This window comes from Perissodus microlepis, chromosome 16 (assembly GCF_051167445.1).
Source record: "Perissodus microlepis isolate ML-2025 ecotype Zambia chromosome 16, ASM5116744v1, whole genome shotgun sequence".
Taxonomy (NCBI): domain Eukaryota; kingdom Metazoa; phylum Chordata; class Actinopteri; order Cichliformes; family Cichlidae; genus Perissodus; species Perissodus microlepis.
Genome location: NC_140476.1, coordinates 26,526,521 through 26,546,638, shown reverse-complemented (window position 1 = coordinate 26,546,638; position 20,118 = coordinate 26,526,521). Strand labels below are relative to the sequence as shown.

Sequence of the window (20,118 nt, the reverse complement as noted above, 5' to 3'; positions counted from 1 at the left end):
CAAAAACGAACCCTAGCCCGATCTCTCATCAGGCTAGGAAACAATCTTAAAAACTTATTTTCCTGAGAGACGCAGATGCTGTTTGAATATGAAACCACTGCAGCCAGGACCTTAGTGGTACTGTTCCGGCTTCACCGTTCCATCTTCGAGGATACATCCATCTATACCATAAACTATATGTGTCAAAACAAAGGCCTGTGAGCCAAACAATATTTGGGAGATAAAAAGCTTCAAATAATTATTTGGATAAATGAGCTAGTTGGGCTGTTGTGTCTTTAGGCATCTCGTGCAAAGAACTCTGTAACAGAATTCACATCAGCTTTAAACAAGCTCAGCTGAATCTATAATTTAAACACTGGCCGAGTAAGGGCATCACTTGGTGCTGTATTATATCCTCAGCTTATCTTTAGAGAAACGAAAGTTCTTAAGATACGTCGTATTAGTATAAAGTATAGTTAGGTTTTTTTTAATATATGTGTATACACTACATGAGTGGCATTAATTTCATTGTTTAAATGTTTAGTAATAATTATAAAGTGAACATTTTTCTTTGCTATAAATGGTCATAGCCTCTTAATGTACATAACAAAGGCATAATGCAAAGATATTTAGAGTCCACACATATCATTCCCTATGTGTTGTCAATACAATCAACGGTAGTAAGTAACATAGTTTTGATTATCTCTATATCGCATTATCACTTTGGCCTTCAGATCAATTTATTAATGTTTAAGGAGAGGTCAGAGGAAAAATATGGCATGATATTTTAAATCTTTATAAGTACTTTCTATATGTTGACAGTACACACCACACTTCTATGGCTTTTTGCCATTTTTATCCAATAAATTGTAAAGTGGACCTTAAAGACTTTGGTGGATTTAAGGCAAATTTGAATGGATTGCTAACATGACCCCACTCCACACCCCTACAGTTTTATTAGAATTCATTCAAAATTTCTCAAGCTATCATGCTTACAGCCTGAACAACACAAATGTAAATGCTACCAGAAGCATCAGCTCTTTGATCAATGTAAAAATCTCAAAAGCAGAGAAGACAATGCTACATTTCTAAAACATGCCTGAAGGTGGTTTTCCAGAACAAACACTTGGAAAAAGAACTCTAACCATAAACTATCATAATATGTAATTTATGTTTTTTAGATTATTCATTAATGGTTTTTTAAACAAGAGCACAAAGAAAATTATTATAACTGAAATAGATCAAAAACTCTTTCCCATGGCCAGTTTTCCCTTTCTCCAAAATATACGGTTAGAGTGAAGGTTAGGAGGTTAGGGCCATCGCCAACTCAGAGGATTAAGGCATTTAGTTATTTATTTATTTTTAATGAGGAAGAACTAACAGAGTAAATGTGAATTATCTGGGTATAAATTTGTGGCGGAGGTGTGGTCCCTGACTCAGCTGCAGGGGAGGGGTGGTGCAATGAGCTCAAGGGGGCTTTTGCTGTTTTATAGTGAAGCCGGAGACCAGATAGGAGGAGTGCGTGTGTACAGTCAGCTGGAACGTTGGTGGACGAGGTGCCATGAACATGAAACATGAGCATGAACATGAAAACTATATGTGTGCAGCGTTAATAAACACTCCTAAAACTGTGTGTTGGGTCCCAGTCTTTGCAAAATTATTATTAGATTCTCAATTTTTTACTTTTTAGTTCTTTTTGCTATTTGTTTTATTTTTTAAATGAGAATTTCGGAAATAAAAATATCACAAAAATAAAGTTTAATAAAGAAACCTGCTGAACATTTCAGGACTTTGTACAAGGGCACCTCAGCAATCACAAAAACGACTGCTACGTTGTAGATTTTTCCCACTTATTTCACAGCTATGTTTTACTCTTGTAAAGCAGAGATGAAGCTCTCCTTCTCTTCTCTGTATATTCTAGCTGCTGGTTTCACCTTTTTTTGCATTTCATACATCACCTTTTCTGTAGCTTATCAAACACGCTGCTTCACTCCTCAACCAAATGATTGATATTCTGTCCTCGCCATCAGACAGGAGACAGAAAACACCCACTGCTTACAACCAAACACCACCTGAAGAAGCAGCAGGCATCTGTCTTGTTCAGCATTCAGTTTAAGGTCTCCTCTTTCAGCAGTGGCCCACGTCTGCACACAGAAAACAGGCAGAGAAATCACTGTTTGATTAGTTTAAAGTGCAGTTGACTTGCACTTCTCCGCAATTAACCCCTCACTGTTGTATCCAGGTACTTTCTTTAATTCCTTCTTTTGCAGCTTGAAGATGAGAAAAATCATCATGTGCAATAACATCAGTGCACAGTATCATCCTGTTGCCCCCTGAGATTTGTTTTATGGCTGCATCATTCATATTCTGAATGCCTTGTTGTGTTTTGCGCACTGCCCTAAAATCCAACCTGACAGTGTGTAATTTTTGAAAACTTTAGGGTATTTATTTCTGTCATAGCTCTCCCCATGCTTCAGGAGAAAACACCATCTTTCTTTTCTGTCCGCTGCCAGCTTCTGTCGGTTTTTCCCTCTCGTGCATGTGTGGAATAATTCTGTGCCAGCTCTCAAAAACGCACTAAAAATCTGTTTGTTCGCACAGGTGTGTGTGTAAAGTTTTATTTTGCTTGGACTTGTAAACCTACACAGGTTTTTATATTTACATTTTCTATTGTAAGCACACTGAGTTTACATATAATGAAATACACTATAGATGTAAAAACTGCCACTTCTGTAATCCTGACCCTTGTCTGTGGTCATCACCACATTGCTGACCTCTCAGCGAGATTGTTACAGTTAACTAAAACTTAACTACCCAGCAGCCTCCCAGTAGATCTACCCATGGTATAAATGTGAAAAGAACCTATGTAAGTTTCTACTCGACATATAACATTCACAAGATTTTAAGAAAACTTGACCTCTGACCTTGACCTTGTCCAAGATTTTGAGTATGGTATCAATTTCAAAATCCTACGTCGGCTCGTTCTCGAGTTATTGCATTTACAAAGTTGGGTATCCGATACCTCATTAGCCTGTTAAACAGGGTGAAAAACATTTGGTTAACTTGTAGCTAAAAAGGAATTGATGGATGCTTTTTTGAGACCTGGATGTCTACAAATTTGTGAGTCAAAGTTATGATAATAAAAAATGTTAAAACTAACACTAAAGCTAACAAAAACTAAAGTAAAACTAAACTGAAACAAGTGAACTCACTGTGGAAAGTAAATGAAACTTAACTAACAAAAAGTCAGAATGAAATAAAAATAATAACTGGTGAGAAAATAAACGTTTTTAATTAGAAAATAAAAACTTGCAATCATTCTATGGCAGCGGTCCCCAACCTTTTTTGCGCCACGGACCGGTTTATGCCCGACATTATTTTCACGGACCGGCCTTTAAGGTGTCGCGGATAAATACAACAATATAAAACTAGTACCGGTACCGAAAAAAAGAAGATTTATTCATAACACACGTGAAAAGACCCAGGAAAACCGAGTTAACGATAAAAACGATAACAAAATAACGCTGAAAACCGATAAAAACCCTGAAAACTATACATTTCACACCTGAGCCTCAACTCTCGCGGCCCGGTACCGGTCCGAGGCCCGGGAGTTGGGGACCGCTGTTCTATGGCACATTAAAAACTGTTGATGTTTTTTGAGAAAAAAAAATGTTTGCATTTCTTTAAAAATTCTTTAAAGTATACTATAGGGCCAAATGTGTAAATAACAGGACTTATGCTGGTCACTTAGGCTGGGTGGCTGCTCAAACCTGTTCTGAAGGGTGCAAAGATGCAAGGCAAGGAAGCATGCTACTGTCCTACACAGTGCAGATAAGTAAGTAGCAAACACTAGGTTGACTTTTCTCTTGATTTGATTCATTACCCAAATCCTTGTCCAGGTTTAACCCTAACCCTTGAGGTGAAAGGAAATTGTCAGGAAATCTACCGAAATTGAGCTCATAAACTTTTTTCACCCATAAATGTTGGGAAAAAGTATTGATTTATGATCAGCATAAGAACACGAAACAGGGAATCAGAAAATCTAAAGAAATAGCAGGTTTGACGACCACATCTTGCCCTGTCACCATAAAGATGTATTCAGTTATTTTGTCCACACATGCACGGCAGAAACAAACAGATCATCTATTAGGAGAACTTGCAAACACTCTGGGGGAGATGCTCCATATTTTCATTGCATTAACACAGTCCGAAATACTGCACAGGCTTATCGAATTTTCAAGATAGAAACTAAATTACAAATTCAATCAGCTGCTTATGACTCCTTCTCTCCATTTCGCGAGGGACTTGAGCAAGTAAGAGAAAGATAATAAATATTTGATTAAGGAGATTAATGAGAAAATCCACTGTATTCTTGGAGCATAAAACAGATGGGCTTTGCAGCATGTTAATGTCAGACTTCTCTGTCATGAAAGTGTCATCTATTCCCATCAGAAATGCAATTCAACATGACCCTCAATATAAAATCTCAGTCTGTCTGTAAATGCACATATCTTCTGTATCCATCATATACCCATTACAGCCACTATTCCCACAAGAATCTCTTCATTCTAAACTTATAAGCATGCTGAATGGTGATATGACACATGCCTGGGAGCTTAGCACCAGACTGCAAAGCATTAAAATTCAGCTCACAGGTGAATCTGAAAAGCAACAGAAAGCCCCGGAGTTCAAGTGCTCTCAGCGGAGACAGAGACAGATTCTTTTTCTTTCTCTCCTCTGAACACAACAGGTATGCTCAGACACACGTGTGTGCACAAATGCATTTCTGCTTGCATGCTGTGCACATTCAATCACAAACATGGCAACATATCCTCACAGACATGCTGATGTTTCTGTTTCTCTTAAAAGACAACAAGACATTTGTAGCCCAGGTAGCCAAAAGGCACTACTCTAAATGCACCTCAAAATAAAGGAGGACAATATGACACACATTTGAGTTAAGGTCTCGATTTGGTACGACTGAATGTGTCTTTACAAATTCTTAGCATAAGATAATAAGATAAAATACTCTAATGGAACCTTATATTGAGGCACATTGCTCGAAAGTTGTCTGCCATAGTGGAAGTGATACAACCACCAGCTGCTAGAGAAAATTTGTGTCTTTCCCCACTGGTTGGCAATGGTTCTTGGAGGTTGCTAACTCTTGCTGGATGAAATCAGCAAATACTCCCTACCTACTACTGAGCACTAATACATCTTGATTAAAGTATGATGTAAACCAGAAATGATTCACCTTCATAGAAAGACTGGTACCTCAGCTTTGCATCCCACAGGTTTCAAAGGGCACAATTGTTACTTTGAAGGCAAACGGTCTCCATTTCCAGTGTGTGTCACAGTAGCTGGCCAGTGTTTGTAGACAAGTCCATCACTTCCATTCAAACTATGACAACATATGCTGGTGACCAAAGCAGTCACAAGGAGTCTTTTTCCAACCAGCAGGTGGTTACAATGGGTCAGTGACTAGTCTGCAGGTGGTTTTATGGGCTTTGAAAATGATTTTCTCAGTGACCACGATTAACCTCCAGCAACCAATCGCAACAGGTTGGGGAGCACTCATTTTCCACTCATGTGGTTTCCACAGATCAGTCCGTAGGTCTGCATGACTGGGGCTTTATTCACTTGATCCTACAATGTCACCACGATTGTCACTCATCCAAAATGGCAGACAAGTTAACGTCACATGATTAGCGGTAACATGTCTGCAAAAGCTCAGTATAAACAGACTGAAACTAATTAAATAACAACCACATCAGGCTACTAACTTTGCAGAAAAGGCTTCTTGTTCTGATTAACGTTAGGGTGGCAGGCAGACAATTAGCCTAGCTTTGATATGTCATCACTACTGCCAGTGTCATAATACTTACTGATGGCTTACCAGTGTTGGGGAGTAACGGAATACATGTACCGCCGTTACGTATTTAAAATACAAAATATGAGTAACTGTATTCCGTTACAGTTACCGTTTAAAAAGGTGGTATTTACAATACAGTTACTTTGTTGAAATAAATGGATTACACTGCGGTACTTTCCTGTTTCATATTGTGGCGGGTCAGGACTGTTTGGGTTTTGTTTGACAGCTACGTTCTGTTGTTCCAGGTGGCAGCGTTACGGTTGCCATGGTTACAGGGTGACGCTCTTTCTCTGCGTGTTTCCTGGGTGAGAGAGCGGCTTTTTGTTGTTGTTGTGCTAAGCTAATAGGCAGAATGCTACATGCTCTAAAGAATGTAGCCTCATGGGCAGTGTAGTCCGTGCTGCAGGGAGAATGGACTGCCATACCCGTTATGTGTCTGTGAGCGCGAGGAGGGAGAAAAAGGCGAGTGGAAAACTACGACTTATCATCGAGCAGAACCAGGAGCTGGAAGCATGTAAATATAATAATAATAACCACTGCAGCCAAGAAGAGTGCCTGACGAGCCCAGTTGTAAGTAAGCTATTAAGACTCGACTGTACGCTTTGTTCGTGTTTTCCTCCAAAACAATAAGTTCCGTTGGAGCAGCCTTTCAACGCCTCTCTCTGTCTCTCGCTAGCAAAGTTGACCCAGACAACGAAGTAAAGCTATTTTTCGGCTACGAGCCCAACTCGGAGCCCGACATATTAGCCAGAGGTCCCTTTAATATGGTTCGGAGCCGCGGACCTTCAGTAACAGTCATAAATCACAGCAATAGTACATTCACGTAGTTGTAAAAAGCATGATACTATATTAAGTAATCCAAAGTATTCAGAATACGTTACTGTCATTGAGTAACGTAACGGAATACGTTACAGAATACATTTTGGGGCATGTATTCTGTAATCTGTAATGGAATACATTTTAAAAGTAACCTTCCCAACACTGTGGCTTACTTTCCTACAAATCTTCTGTTGAGCTTCTGATTTGACATCAACTATGATCCAGTCTGATTAATACCCCGGCACCCACACTCTATATTACTGGTAAACAGCATCTTTCCCAGCCACAGACAGTAAAGATGTAGCAATCTGTTGGTTATGTCCCATTATGAAGCCTTGCAATAAGAATTTTTACACACACTATCTTGGGATTTTGAAACAGAGTATGATGAGCATAGACAGTATAAAAGATAAATATAACTTGCAGGTCTGAAATGTGAAGACAAGGCAGCATTCTCTTTAGTAGCCACCAGGGGGTGATGGCTGTAGTTGCAATAAGACATCTATGAAATAGAAATCTATGGGGAAACAACTGTCAGCCCTGAATTCAGGAAACACTTTCTTTAGAGTTTCAAATAGTTTCATTAGTTTTTGGGCTAGATCACTCATTTTGGGTCAAGTCGAATTAAAAACAATTAACCCATTTTGTAAATTTTAATGATTTTAAGTGTCAGAAAAGGGAATACTCATTCGTGGTTTCCCTATTCTTATTAGATACTGGATCCACCAGTTGGTTATTTCTGTATTGGCATCGTTGTCTTTCTTGTTTGTTTGAAACACCAGTATAGCTGATGTCAAAAGAAAAGAGTGTCATGCCAGAAGATAATAAAACAGGCTGGAGGACAAGGAATATAAATCAGCCCAGTGTCCATTCTATGTAAACTAGTTGTGCTTACTGTGCAGGACATAAATAAATGTATCAATACAAGAATATGTACGGGAGTCTTTCTTGTAGTACAGCTCATTCTGGCTGAGGTCCCTAAATCTTCATTAGGTAGATTTTCCACTGAGAAGTGATGAAAAATACACAATTTGTTTTTGAGCAAAAGTACATTAATTTTCTATGAATTCCAGTTCAACGCTTTCCTATTCCCATTTTACCCTGATGAGCGTAATTTCTGTGCAGGTGCACCACTTTGTTTGTGAGCAATGAGGATTAAGTATGGGTGATGAAACAGTGAATAACATTCTCTTTCAGCAACAAACCAGAAGACTCTATTCAAAATCCAATTATTATGAACCTCAGTGTGGCAGGCCCTTTTCCTCCCTCTCAGTTTGATGGCATTAGTCACACCATTAGCCCATATAAAGAACAGAAATGGTGAGCGTCAACAGTGAGACAGGCCCTTCATTCACATAACCAGCAGGAGTCATTCTCTGATAGCTCCTGATGATCTTTTTAAACTACTTTCTTCTTGCATAGTTGTTTCCACAATGGCCATCCAGCATTAGCACAGTCATAACACCGGATGTGAGAATGTGTTGCATATGTATACGTGTCTTCATTTGGAGGCTGTAAAAACTGCTATGTGGAAGGAACCGGAGCCAGTTTTTACCCTGAGTTTCATTCTCAAGGCCAGCTCACTTAAATAATTGAAGCAACAGTTAAAATCTTACTATCCTAGTTTGCCATGTCTCAGCATCACACACTGTGTAGGACGTCTAAGAAGGTCCATTTAATGGAAACAGACAGAGTCAACATCTTTCATCTGTTAATATGATTTTTTTTTAATGTGCACATTCAATAGAACTAACTTGACCATATATCCATGAGTTTGATTTGATTTGTTCAACGGAGTACTTATCCCTTTGAGTCTACATGTAAACATAAGAAGATTCTGAATATCTGGATTTCATGCAGAATTTATTTATCACTTACATGCAGAAGATCCCTGGTTCAGAGACACAAAGCCAGCCTTGGGGGGTCATAAGCTAGTGTGTTCCCAGTACTGACCACAAGCTCATAGAAACGTCAGGGTAACATCAGGAAAGGCATCCAGCATAAAATCTGTGCCACATCAACTGCCTGCATCCATCTACCGTGAAAACCTGTGGGGAAATAAGAGCACAGCCAAAAGTACTTGTGTAAATATCCTACCACTCCACCCAGCAACTATAATCTCTTCATGGCCAGTTTCATTGCTTTTTTGATCAAAGAAATTTTAATATTTGCTGTTCAAATGGAATCAAACCTAAAAATGAGAAGAGTGACTAATATGCCGGTTTAGACACACTGGTTAATCTACTTCTGGGGAAAAGAAAACAGAAATGGCAAATCATACTCACTGTGATACAGATCAATACAACACGTTAAACTCAAAATATGAATAAGCAACAGAGCGTTATAAGTTAGCAGTGTGTTACCCTGTGAGAAACAAATTTCACAGAAATCCATCAGGTCATTGTTAAAATAGTTTCTGGATCGATATGATGTTTAACTCAAAAATTCATGAAGGAACAATTAATCCAGCATTGCTGAAATATTTATAAGTTTTATTGTATGGAGTGAGGAGTGATAGTTCTCTTTTAGACGAAAGATGTTTGCGCAGTGGAGCTGAACGTTTTTGAGGTTTTTTCTTAGCTGTTTCTCAGACCGTTCAGAGGTACCTCAGTCGATATTCCAGCTCAATGAATGTGAGTTTGAGGGCATTAGTCTTTAATTGTACACTATAAACTGGACTCACTGTGGACTTTTTTGTTTTTTCCCCTTTTGATGGTAAAGTCCCTTTGGGTTTAATCAAGTTTTCTACCAGGCTCTACCAGGCTTTCTACCAAGTTCCTACCACTCAGATGTCATTTGTCCGTCCTCAGCTGTCAAGTTTTAACTACATCAAGTGGTTTCATTTGGACAAGTGACCTCTGAGGTTAGCAGACGAAAGCTAAACATGAATAACAGCCTGTGTGAAATACCCAAGTTGACATTATCCACGTCACACTGAAGGACAGCCATTTGTAGGCATGTGTTCCCCCAACGTCACTTCAGTCATGTAAAGGACATAAAGTGACAGAAAGATAATCCTGCAAACAAAGAACTGAGAGATATCTTAAATCCTTTAAATGTTTTCAGTTTTCAGTCTTGCGAAACAATCTAATGACCTATGACACAGTTTATAACTCAAAGGTGGCCTTTAATATACTGGCCTGTTATTAAATGCATAAAACAAAATACACAGCAAATAAGCGCTGGAAAATATGTTTCCTAACAGACTGAGAGGCAGGATACACCCTGGACAGGCTGCCAATCTGCCACAGGGCTAACACATAGAGACAGAAAGCCATTTGCATTCACATTCACACCGATGGGCAATTTAGAGTTACCAATTAACCTGTCCCCACTGACTGCATGTCTTTGAATTTTGATCATTATTTACACAAAAAATAATAATTGGAGATCGCAAATGAGGAAAAAGTTGCCTGTGGATGAAAGTCTTTGTCATCACTTTCCTCCTTATGTCTGGGTGATATCCCACTGTGTGTGATTGCCCAATAAATGCTGGAGGTCTCTCATTTATGTCTGACAGATCAGATGGCCCTTGTACTCTAGCTGTGTCTGTTTTGAATTGGCTTTAACGTTAAACCATTTCTTTTTAACTTGAGCCACAGTCTGCATCTCAGAGGATACAATGGTAACTGTCTCTGTTATTGTAGCCCAAGCTTCATTTTTCTTTACCATCGTCACACCTGCAGAAACACTTTTGAAAAATATGGAAAACTTTTTTTTGTTTCCACCTCAGAGATGATTGTTTCGATTTCTTCAGTAGTAAACTTGTTTAAAATTTTGCTTTCTTTTACTCACCACATTTTTGTAACTTCACCACTTTTTCTCACTCACCTGGAGGTAAACGTGTTTCCTTATACAGAAAAATGGATGTATGGAGGTGGTGGTATTTGAATTGAAGGCAGCAAGCATGAGCCTGCTGATTTAAAATGAGTCTGAGTTGCCAACGTATGCACTGCGGTAAGAACAAAATTGCCTGGTGCATACGTCATAAATCTGACAGTAATTTTTCATGAAAACTCGTTTTTTGCACAGACTAAAAATGTTTCCACACACATATTGGTAAACGAGGGATGGCTGTAGCTCGGGAGGCAGAGTAGGTTATCAAAAGGTTGATGGCTCAATCCCCATCTGCTCCAGTCTGCATGGCAAATATCGCTGAGCAAGATACTAACCCCAAGTTGTTCTTTAATGCATCATTGGAGTATAAATGTTTGTGAATGGTAAATAGAAAACACTTACATAGAAAAAGCTCAGAAAAAAGTTCTTGTATGAATTAGTGTGAATGGGTGAGACAATGAAGTGTTTTAAGTGCTAAGAGTAGCTAAAAACCGCTCCATTTACCATTTACCGTGTCCTTTGGACAAATGAGACCAAAATGGAGATGTTTGGACATAATCCATAACACTGCATGTGGAGAAAACCAAACCAACATCAGCACCTCATACCAGCTGTTAGGCACAGTAGTTTAATTTGGGTTCTTTTTATTTTGCAGCCTCGTGGCCTGGGAACCTCACAGTTACTGAGTCAACAATGAACTCCTCTTTATTTCAATACAATATTTAGCTGTTTGACAGCTGAAGTTTGGCCTAAGCTGGCTCACGTAGCAGAACAAAGATCCCAAGCACAGCAACAAGCTGAAAAAGAGAAGAGCCAAGGTGCTGCAATGGCCCAAAGTACAGACCTCAGAGGCATCCTCTTCTTTCTGAAATTGATCACCATGTCATGAGTTCTTCAAGACTACTCAAAAAATAATAATCAAATACTGTTCTGTACTTCTCCTCCAGCCCATCACTAATACATCCAAGCATGCAGATGATTACATCATCCACTTAAAAGATGAGGTTGGTATTTTCACCTGTGGTCCTGCCATGGCATCACATGTGATGTGATGAAGGTACTGGTCTAATTTTAAGATTAGTCTTAAAACTTTTTTTGATAAGGCTCACAGTTAGTTTTGATAACACTTAGTTGGATCAGATGACCCTTGAACCATCTCTTAGTTGCTGCAGGCTGTGTGGCTTCCTGAGCACTTCTGTCCACTGTAGTGTTTTCACTCCCATGTGTTCATGCTCCACTACAACATTCATTAACTTTTGTCTCCTCTCTCTTAAAGTTTGAGTTTTGTTGTTTCTCCCCATCTTCTGCTTTTTTCCTCTTCTCATTCCTGCCATGGCAGTTATGGAACTGATTACTCTTTCAACAGAGGAACTGCTGCTTTATGTCATTAGGTGAGGTGAAGTGAACTGGACCCAATGATCTGGATATAGGGAAATGATGTACATTACTATCTACGGAGATTAGATAGCAAGTGTATTTTATTATGCGTCTTTTTCCATCACTCTTATTTTTGACTTTGTCACAAACTACATCCCTGCATGTTGGATGCTGCAGTAACCTAATTTCCACTCTGGGATCAGTAAAACCAGTCAACGCATCAGTGCAAGTCTGCCAAAACATACAGTAAATTTAGGAATTTCAAAAAGCGATCTGAGACGCGCCCTCTGATAGACCCTATGCCACTTGCTTAAATTAAGTTGGCAAAAGTATGGTCTGATACAGGCCCCTCTGCTGGCAACCGCTGCCATCAGAATTGTACTCCCAATTAGAATGAACTTGGCCAGACTTCAAAGGCTGTTGTAAACCATCAAATTGACCCTTTGAACTCAGAAAGTGAAACTTACTTATTCACAGAAGCTTTTTGGGGAAATTCTGCTGATTCAGGTCGACATTTATTACACCACCAAATAACTAACAGACTCTAACGGTACAGTTATTATGATAAATAGGCTAACTATCAGCTTTGATCAAGCCAGAGTCTCAATGTGAATCATCTTTGACTATGACAGTCATGTGTTCTTACACCTATCTGCTATAAATTGTGTGAACCTGCAAAAAAAAAAGAAAGAAAAGTTGCAAGCAGTCTTATCAGGTCAGGGGTGGGGAACTCCAGGCCTCAAGGGCCGGTGTCCTGCAGTTTTTAGATCTCACCCTGGGTCAACACGCCTGAATCAAATGATTAGTTCATTACTAGGCCTCTGGAGAACTTCAAGACATGTTGAGCTGTGTTGGATCCAGGACACACCTAAAACCTGCAGGACACCAGCCTGTGTGGCCTGGAGTTCCCCCACCCCTGTATTAGGTGATATGAAAAGCAGAATGGCATTACTAAATCTATTTTAGCTCTGAAAAATATCAGTCTCTTCTGCAAAATGTTTCCCATGTTGTCTCTGTCTGTCTCCTGTTGGATGCCATATTGCTGTCTACAATCCAACTAACAAGAGCTGCAAGTGTTCAAAAAAATTCTAAAGTTGCTGAAAGAAAAAGTAAAAAGAAGATCTCAGCAACATTTTGTGGTGCTGAGAGTGCAATTTGCAGATTTTTAGCTAACATTTTAAGGCGTCCCGTTAGTCATACATTAACTTGAAACACAATGTATTGTTACGGTTTAGTCGTGCCACTTTTTGTGCAAGAATAGCATGTTCTGTAGCTTCTTGTGGTGCTGTTAGTCAGAGATCTGATTGGATGTGATTGAAGACACCTTAAGTGTCTCTACACAACACTAATCAATGAATAAAGAGCAGTAAGTGTTAGTGTGACTGCTTGTTAATGACAGTGGTTCTCTGCTACCCTCTGGTGGCCGGTATTTGTTGTGCAACAATAGAATGAGATCCCCACAACATCACAAATGTTGGTTTAGTCACAGTGCTCTCTGCTGGCAGCACAAATTTAGTGCATCAAATTGAAAGATTGCATTGCGACATTTTCAGCAATATTTACCTGAGTAAGGTCATGAGTGCTGCTTTCTAATAAATGCTATCAAATTCAAGTTCTTAAAAGGTTTCTGGACTGGTCCAAAACTTTGTGTTCAAGGCAAAGGTGCACACTTTTTACAAAAGAAGATTAGGTAATAAACAGTGTAGGGACTAACGCGTTATTAAGTAACGCGTTACTTAACGCGTTATTAAGTAACGCGTTACAGTAACTACGTTATTATTGTGGTAACGAGCACGGTAACTAGTTATTATGCCAAAACTAGGAACGCGTTACTCGTTACTGGGATTCAAATAGGCTCGTTATTCGTTACTTCGTGTGGTGGCTATCGCGGAGCTTCCACAGATTCAATAACATTAGCAAGTGGTGGAAGCCAGCAGGTGGATGAAGGAAAAGGGGGCCAAGAGGAGAGACCCGAAGCAGCTGCCGGTCCGAGTATCAGGTGAACTGAACTTCAGGTAAGACGTTATGACCTGCAGTGTATCTGAGTCACATATAAATCAAGTTTAGGTGGAGTTTATTTTCGTTATGCTGACTTTTTCGTACTGCGTACTAGCTAGCATGACGGAGTTTCTATACAGCTGGGTGGGTGCTATGTTACTGATGTTGAACTTTATTTTGTTCATAGGTTAATTATTAGAGTTGCCAACTGTCCCGTAAAAAACAGAATCGTCTCGTATTCAGAGAAAATATTACGGGTTTCGTATTGAGGTGAAAAGGAACATTTTGTCCCGGACTTCAGCTACAATGAAAAAGACACAAAGCTGGATTTATTCTGTGTTTACACTGCACAGCTGCCTCTTCTCCTCTCATTCTCTCCCTCTCCTGTTTCTACTTCAATCATGAAACTGATCAATGATCAGCTGATCGGCTTTTCTCTCTTGTTTATTTATCGCCTACTTTGCGCCAGAAAGAGGAAACCAGCGGGTGTCGCGCACGTTTAAGCTTGATCAGCTGTTGTTAGAATTTATTTAATATTACTTTCTACTATCAGCTGATGTTTGCTGGAGCCACAGCTGTAAAGCTGCTGGTCATGATGTCGGTTTGGATATGTGGTGAGAGGGAAACATGAAGATGAAACCAGGAGATGTCCTTACTGAATCATCAGAGCTGAACAGGTGATGGAGAAACAGGTTTACCTTTTAGGTGACATGAATGAGTTGTTACTCTGAAAGTAACGAGTAACTTGAAGTAACTGAGTTACTTTTGATAGAAGTAACTAGTAATGTAACTAAGTTACTAATTTAAAGTAACTTACCCAACACTGGTAATAAATGCATTTCATTATAGTGTACATCTGTTTTAATTTTTATGTATCGAGTCTTAGTACAGGGGCACTGTTGTTGTCCCGGGAGCTATGCTGCCCTAGATGAGAGCAAATCCCAGTAGCTCTATGAAGAATACACCATGGTACATGATTAACCTATACCCAGAAAAGGGTTACCGCGGCCACTCCCTGAAGAGGCCCCTCACCTCAAAGGAGAACACTTGTTGGCCAGGTCTTACCCCATTGGGCCAAGCCAGGTACAGCTATCCTGTGGGTCCACACCCACAGAAGATGCTGTAGGGGTGGGGTGCAACGTGGCTCAGACAGCAACCAGTGGTCTGATGTTCCAGTCCTCAGTTACTGAAATTAGGTCCTGGATCATGAAACGTCACCTCTCTGGCAGGAAAGGACCCCAAGCCCTGTGAGAGGCGCCATCTCGATACGGGGGAACGGCCTGTTTAAGGGCATGGCAAAGAATTTCCATTGGATTTGAGTCCACACTTTGGCTAGGCCACTCCAAAAACCCTCATTTTACTTTATTTTTTGACCGATTTTTTGACCTGTGGACTCACTGCTGTGTTTCACATTATTGTCCTGCAACAACATCCAACTGTACCTGAAATTCAGGACACAAACTGGTGGCTGGATGGTCTCCATAAGGTTTTTCTTTTAGCTAGTTGTCCAGGTCCTGGAGCAGCAAACCAACCACAGACCATCACACTACCACATCATGTTAGACTGTTGGTATGATGTTATTTTTATGAAATGGTGAAATGGTAGTTTTACACCAAATGAACTGCATTTTTTTTTACTCTTTTTTTTTTTACTTTTTAACTTTCTATTTACTCAGGTTATCTTTGTCTAATGTTAAAATTTGGTTTTAACATTTAAGTTTGACAAAAGACTAAGAAATGAGAATGGTGAAAATTTTCACAGCACAGTAGAAAATAAGGGAAAGTATAATAGGTTGATTTAGTGGATCTTTAGTTTAAAATCTTTTGTTTTGTTTTGTTTTTTTTGTCTTTGAAGTCACTTAATATGCATGCACTGGACAGAAATGACATTCCTGTAGAATGTCCATATAGTGAAAGCAGATACCAGAAGTTCAGATACAGGTCTGTTGACCACCAAATGTAAACAACAAGACTGAATAAAATCAAAGACAGAGCCAGATTTGTGAATGTTTAATACAATAATACAGAAAACAGCTGTACAGTATACAGTGCACACTCTCACACTTTCTCTCACACAAACTCACACTCAAAATCTCACCCACACACAGAGTCAAAGAGCACACAATAACTATAGCACACATTGCATTAACAAACACAGTGCTCACAGAATCTAGAGCTTTGACTTTCGGCCATTTTGGCTCCGGCCTTTGACTCATTGTCCATTGCTATAGAAACTGGTGTTTCTCTTGTCACCATGTTGATTCTATGGCACTTTTCTTTATTCACAGCCAGGTGGAGCGACAGGGGCCCAGCACAGGAACAACAAGAGCTGCCTGAACTCTGGGCTCCTGTCGATTTAAAGGTAAATCTTATTTATTTACTCATGATCACACTTCCTTGGACTCAGTGTTCATTATCATTTTCCATCAGATGCTCATCTCCACAATCTCTACAATGATGGAGAGTACAGTGTAATGCTATCCTATGGGTATATTGGCCCAGAATACGATAAGATGGCCCATGTTTTGTTTTTATTTTTAAAAAAAAAAAAAAGGTCACATGTAAACATGTACAGAAATTCACACCGATTCACTGCTGCTGCTCTGCTCTCTGTGCGTTCAAACTGCCACTGTGTTTTGTTTTGATTTTTACTGCTATTAGCCATGGAAAAGGTAAAGCCAGCTGAATGGCAGTCATAGTTTTTTAGCTCCCGTATGTAACATTTTTGAAACAGACTCTTCAGTCAGGGCTCAGATACAGATTTGGGATCAACCGTTTATTACAATCAGTTGTAACACAGAACTGACTCTGATTTGATCCTACAGATGAGCTCTGATGTCTTTTTTGGAGATTGCAAAATACTTGGTTAGGCTCAGCAGCCAGCAAATCCCTTATTAAATCTTTGTTAATCTTTAGTTACCAAGCCTCTTGCCTTGGAGCTAATCCTTTCTATTAGCTTTCTTAAGTACAGCTCCCCCTTCACCTTCTACCAGTAAACATTTAAAAAGATACTAATTAAATAAGCAAATTCAATATCAGCCTCATGTCAAAAGTGGAAAAGAAATAAATTACATGCTGTTTCCATGTAGTGTATTAATAGCATATTGTTTAATGTTAAACTAGAATTTGTTGAAATGTATACTGTCAAATGTGAAAGCAAGAACATGTGATATTTTAGATTATTCGAGTGTTGAGCAGCAGCTCATGACAGCTGTCAAACCATATTCTGTGATCTGTGAGATCTGTGAACTGCAGCAGAGCAGCAACTAGGTCACCTGCAGGTAATGTTCACTACATTGTGCACGCAAACATTAGTTATGCATATAATACAAAGTTTAATTTAATTTGTATTACTTTGAGGAGGCATGTTAGACAGCAGCAGAAATAGTCAGGGCGGGGTTAATGAATATTATATCATAATATTCATCACGTTGTAATTGAGATTTGATAAGAAGATGAATTGAAAGAGTGATTCGGTTTCAATAAAATGCTCTTGAATCAAATACACCACTGATGGTGTAAACAAGCTGTGAATAACATCCAGACTGTCCTTCTACACAATGGCTATATGGTTTTTTTGCTTAGCTACATTTAACACTAAGCTAATTAAGCTAGTGGTATGATTTTTATAACCAAACTGAGCTTGACAAAACATAAATAACTGACATTTGAGATTAAATTTTTATACTGTGCATTTAAAAAGCATCGTGACTGACAACACTTCCCGTCTCTGTCGCATGTTAGTATTTAGGACAAATATTACAGTGTAACCAGGACTGCAAATATTCACTATATCCAGGTCTGTAGTTGCCTCCTTTTATGTTACGTTAAAAGACTGCATACAGGAGACCTCCATTTGGTATATATTGCTAACTTGTTAGCACTGTAAATTGGCCAATGCAAGTAGGTCCATGGATTTTTCCTTTGCAAATAAACTGAAAAATTTCATAACTTGTACATCACTTTCTACAATGTAACATTTGTAATGTCTTCTGTACAAAGTGCTGGGATATTTTACACACCTGATAGTCTACAGCATCTCTAATAGCCATCAGCTATGCTATCAGAATGCTAATATGCTCTCAGTGATAGTGGTAATATACATAAGTTTTGTTTGTGTAATGCTTAAGGTTTATGGCATTTATGGTTTATCTTAGTTTCGCTCTCTAACATTTGCTAATTAGCACTAAGCACAACTTGCAGAGGGGTACTGGGCATCAACCACCTGGCACACATTTTGGAAAGTTTCTCGGCCGATGCTAGTGCAAGACCAAAAGTTAGAGGTTCCAGTTTACTGAATAACTGCTAACATTTTTGCCCCAAAAGCGTTAGTAATGGCCAGGTATGGTTTAGCCCCAAAAAATAGCTTAAGTCGTACATGCCAGAAGAAATAATTCTGTATGGTATTAATAATCTCAGCATAGTCAATTATGCCAATTTGCAATTGGCCCCATTTAGCTTGCTACTTAGGCTGTACGATAAACAACTGCTGCAACATCATCCAACATGTTTTTGTTTGACATCATGGGTAGAAGTGTGAGATAAAAAGGAGTAGGAACAAAGAACAGAGCAGCAATCACTTTTCACGCTCATATTATAAGTTTAAAACATCACACCTGTTGTTGTGCTCAGCTGCATTAACAAAACCTTGACAACTGCTTCTTAACAGCTCAGTTAATTATTATTCCTAACAGACATTCAGTCTCCCATCTCCCTGAATAGGGTTTTTAAGCCACTCCACACTCTTTGGTTTTGACCTACCTGCCTCTGTTTTTATTTAAATGATGACATCTATTTCACAGACAGCATTCCTCTGAATCTCTAATAAAATCACAACACATTTTCACCACTGTTAATGGGCCATGAAGCTGCTAAGAAGCTGTTATCTAATGAATCTTTTCACTCTGAATGTGATATTTTCATGGTCAGTTGTAAAAAAAAAACAAAAAACAAAGGTATAGTGGCCCTTTTCAAAGTCACTGAAGGACCACTTAGTCAGCTGCTGTGTTTAAACAGAGAGTGTGAACTCTGCACGGCAACGCCCTCTTGCCAGGGTCGTCTGCCACAGTCAAATACAGTGGTACGTTTGGCAGAGGGCAGTCAGGCGTTTTCAGGCACTTCATCATCTTCTTTCTCCTCCTCTGGGGCCTCCCCTGTAAAGGTTACCACAGCTAAAGGTGAGTTTGAGGGTTAAATGTCAGGAAGTTGTTACGTTTGTTGTCAAGTTCTTACCATTCAACATTTGGTCTGGTGACTTGTCATGAGATTCACCAGGAGGTGAGCAGTCAGAGTTCTGTGGCTGATCGGCAGCGGGTCCATCAGGAGTACGATGGCTGGTTGAGGCATGTGATTGGAGGTCCACACTTTCTTTTTCTTCTTGCGCCTTGCAGGCTAGCTCTGTTCACAATAGGCAAACACAGGAAAATACATAAATTTCCAACTTGGAAAAAAAAAAAATTGTTCCATCAAATCTGGGGATCTTCTTCAAGCCTGGGCCCTTGATGGTTTGAGACTCTTAGCTGTTTCTAGGACTAGTGTTGGAGAAGTTTACACTCAGTTCAGTGTTTTTTGCATCTGATATTTGGTGGATATTTACATTAATGGCAAAGCTTGTGTGTGGATACATCACCACAACAACCTGACTGGCAAATGTTTCCAATATCAGAATCTATCTCAGAAGATGAGACACTTTCCCACTATATTACATTCCCAGTATATTAGATATGATATGTGGTGCTAAGCCAAAAATCATACTTAACTCAAATGTTGACTACCCAAAGGTAAACAGGTGGCACTTGCACAAAACTTTAGAAAAAGGTGGACAAATCTCAGTTCGATAATTTAACCTCTCACTGTATTGTGGTCATGTCAACAAGGAAAAAATGACTTTGCAGTGGAAAAAAGCATATTGATTTTGTTGGGATATTTATCGGCAGCACCGTTATTAAATTTTTTTGTCTTACAAATTACAGCAGTCCACAGCTGAGTGTGTGAAACAAGCACAACAAGGCTAAAAGCACAAAGATGGTAGCTTATATTAAATTAAAGGGTACAATTTTCTTTGACAGAGCATCTCAAGAGCATGTTTTATCAGATTGCAGACAAACATATGTGAGATTATTATATTATCTTATGCCACGTTAGACCCCTAATTAAAGATTGTGAAATCATTATGTAGTTTTAGTTTGCATTATTCTCCTGACTTAGAAGAAGGTGATAATTATTACAGTTATTAA

General features: G+C 39.1%; 1 protein-coding gene across 1 annotated transcript in view; it reads right to left on the bottom strand.

Moving 5' to 3' along the window:
* Positions 1-15,877: 15,877 nt before the first annotated feature.
* LOC146371045 (dual specificity calcium/calmodulin-dependent 3',5'-cyclic nucleotide phosphodiesterase 1A-like) overlaps positions 15,878-20,118 on the bottom strand; it is a 42,838-nt gene continuing 38,597 nt past the window's right edge. Inside the window, exons 15-16 of the mRNA XM_084954676.1 lie at positions 19,115-19,279; positions 15,878-19,035 (exon numbers count right to left, since the gene is read on the bottom strand). Of these exons, the coding sequence (XP_084810802.1) occupies positions 18,983-19,035; positions 19,115-19,279 (218 nt within the window). The 3' untranslated portion in view covers positions 15,878-18,982. The remainder of the gene's footprint in view (positions 19,036-19,114; positions 19,280-20,118) is intronic.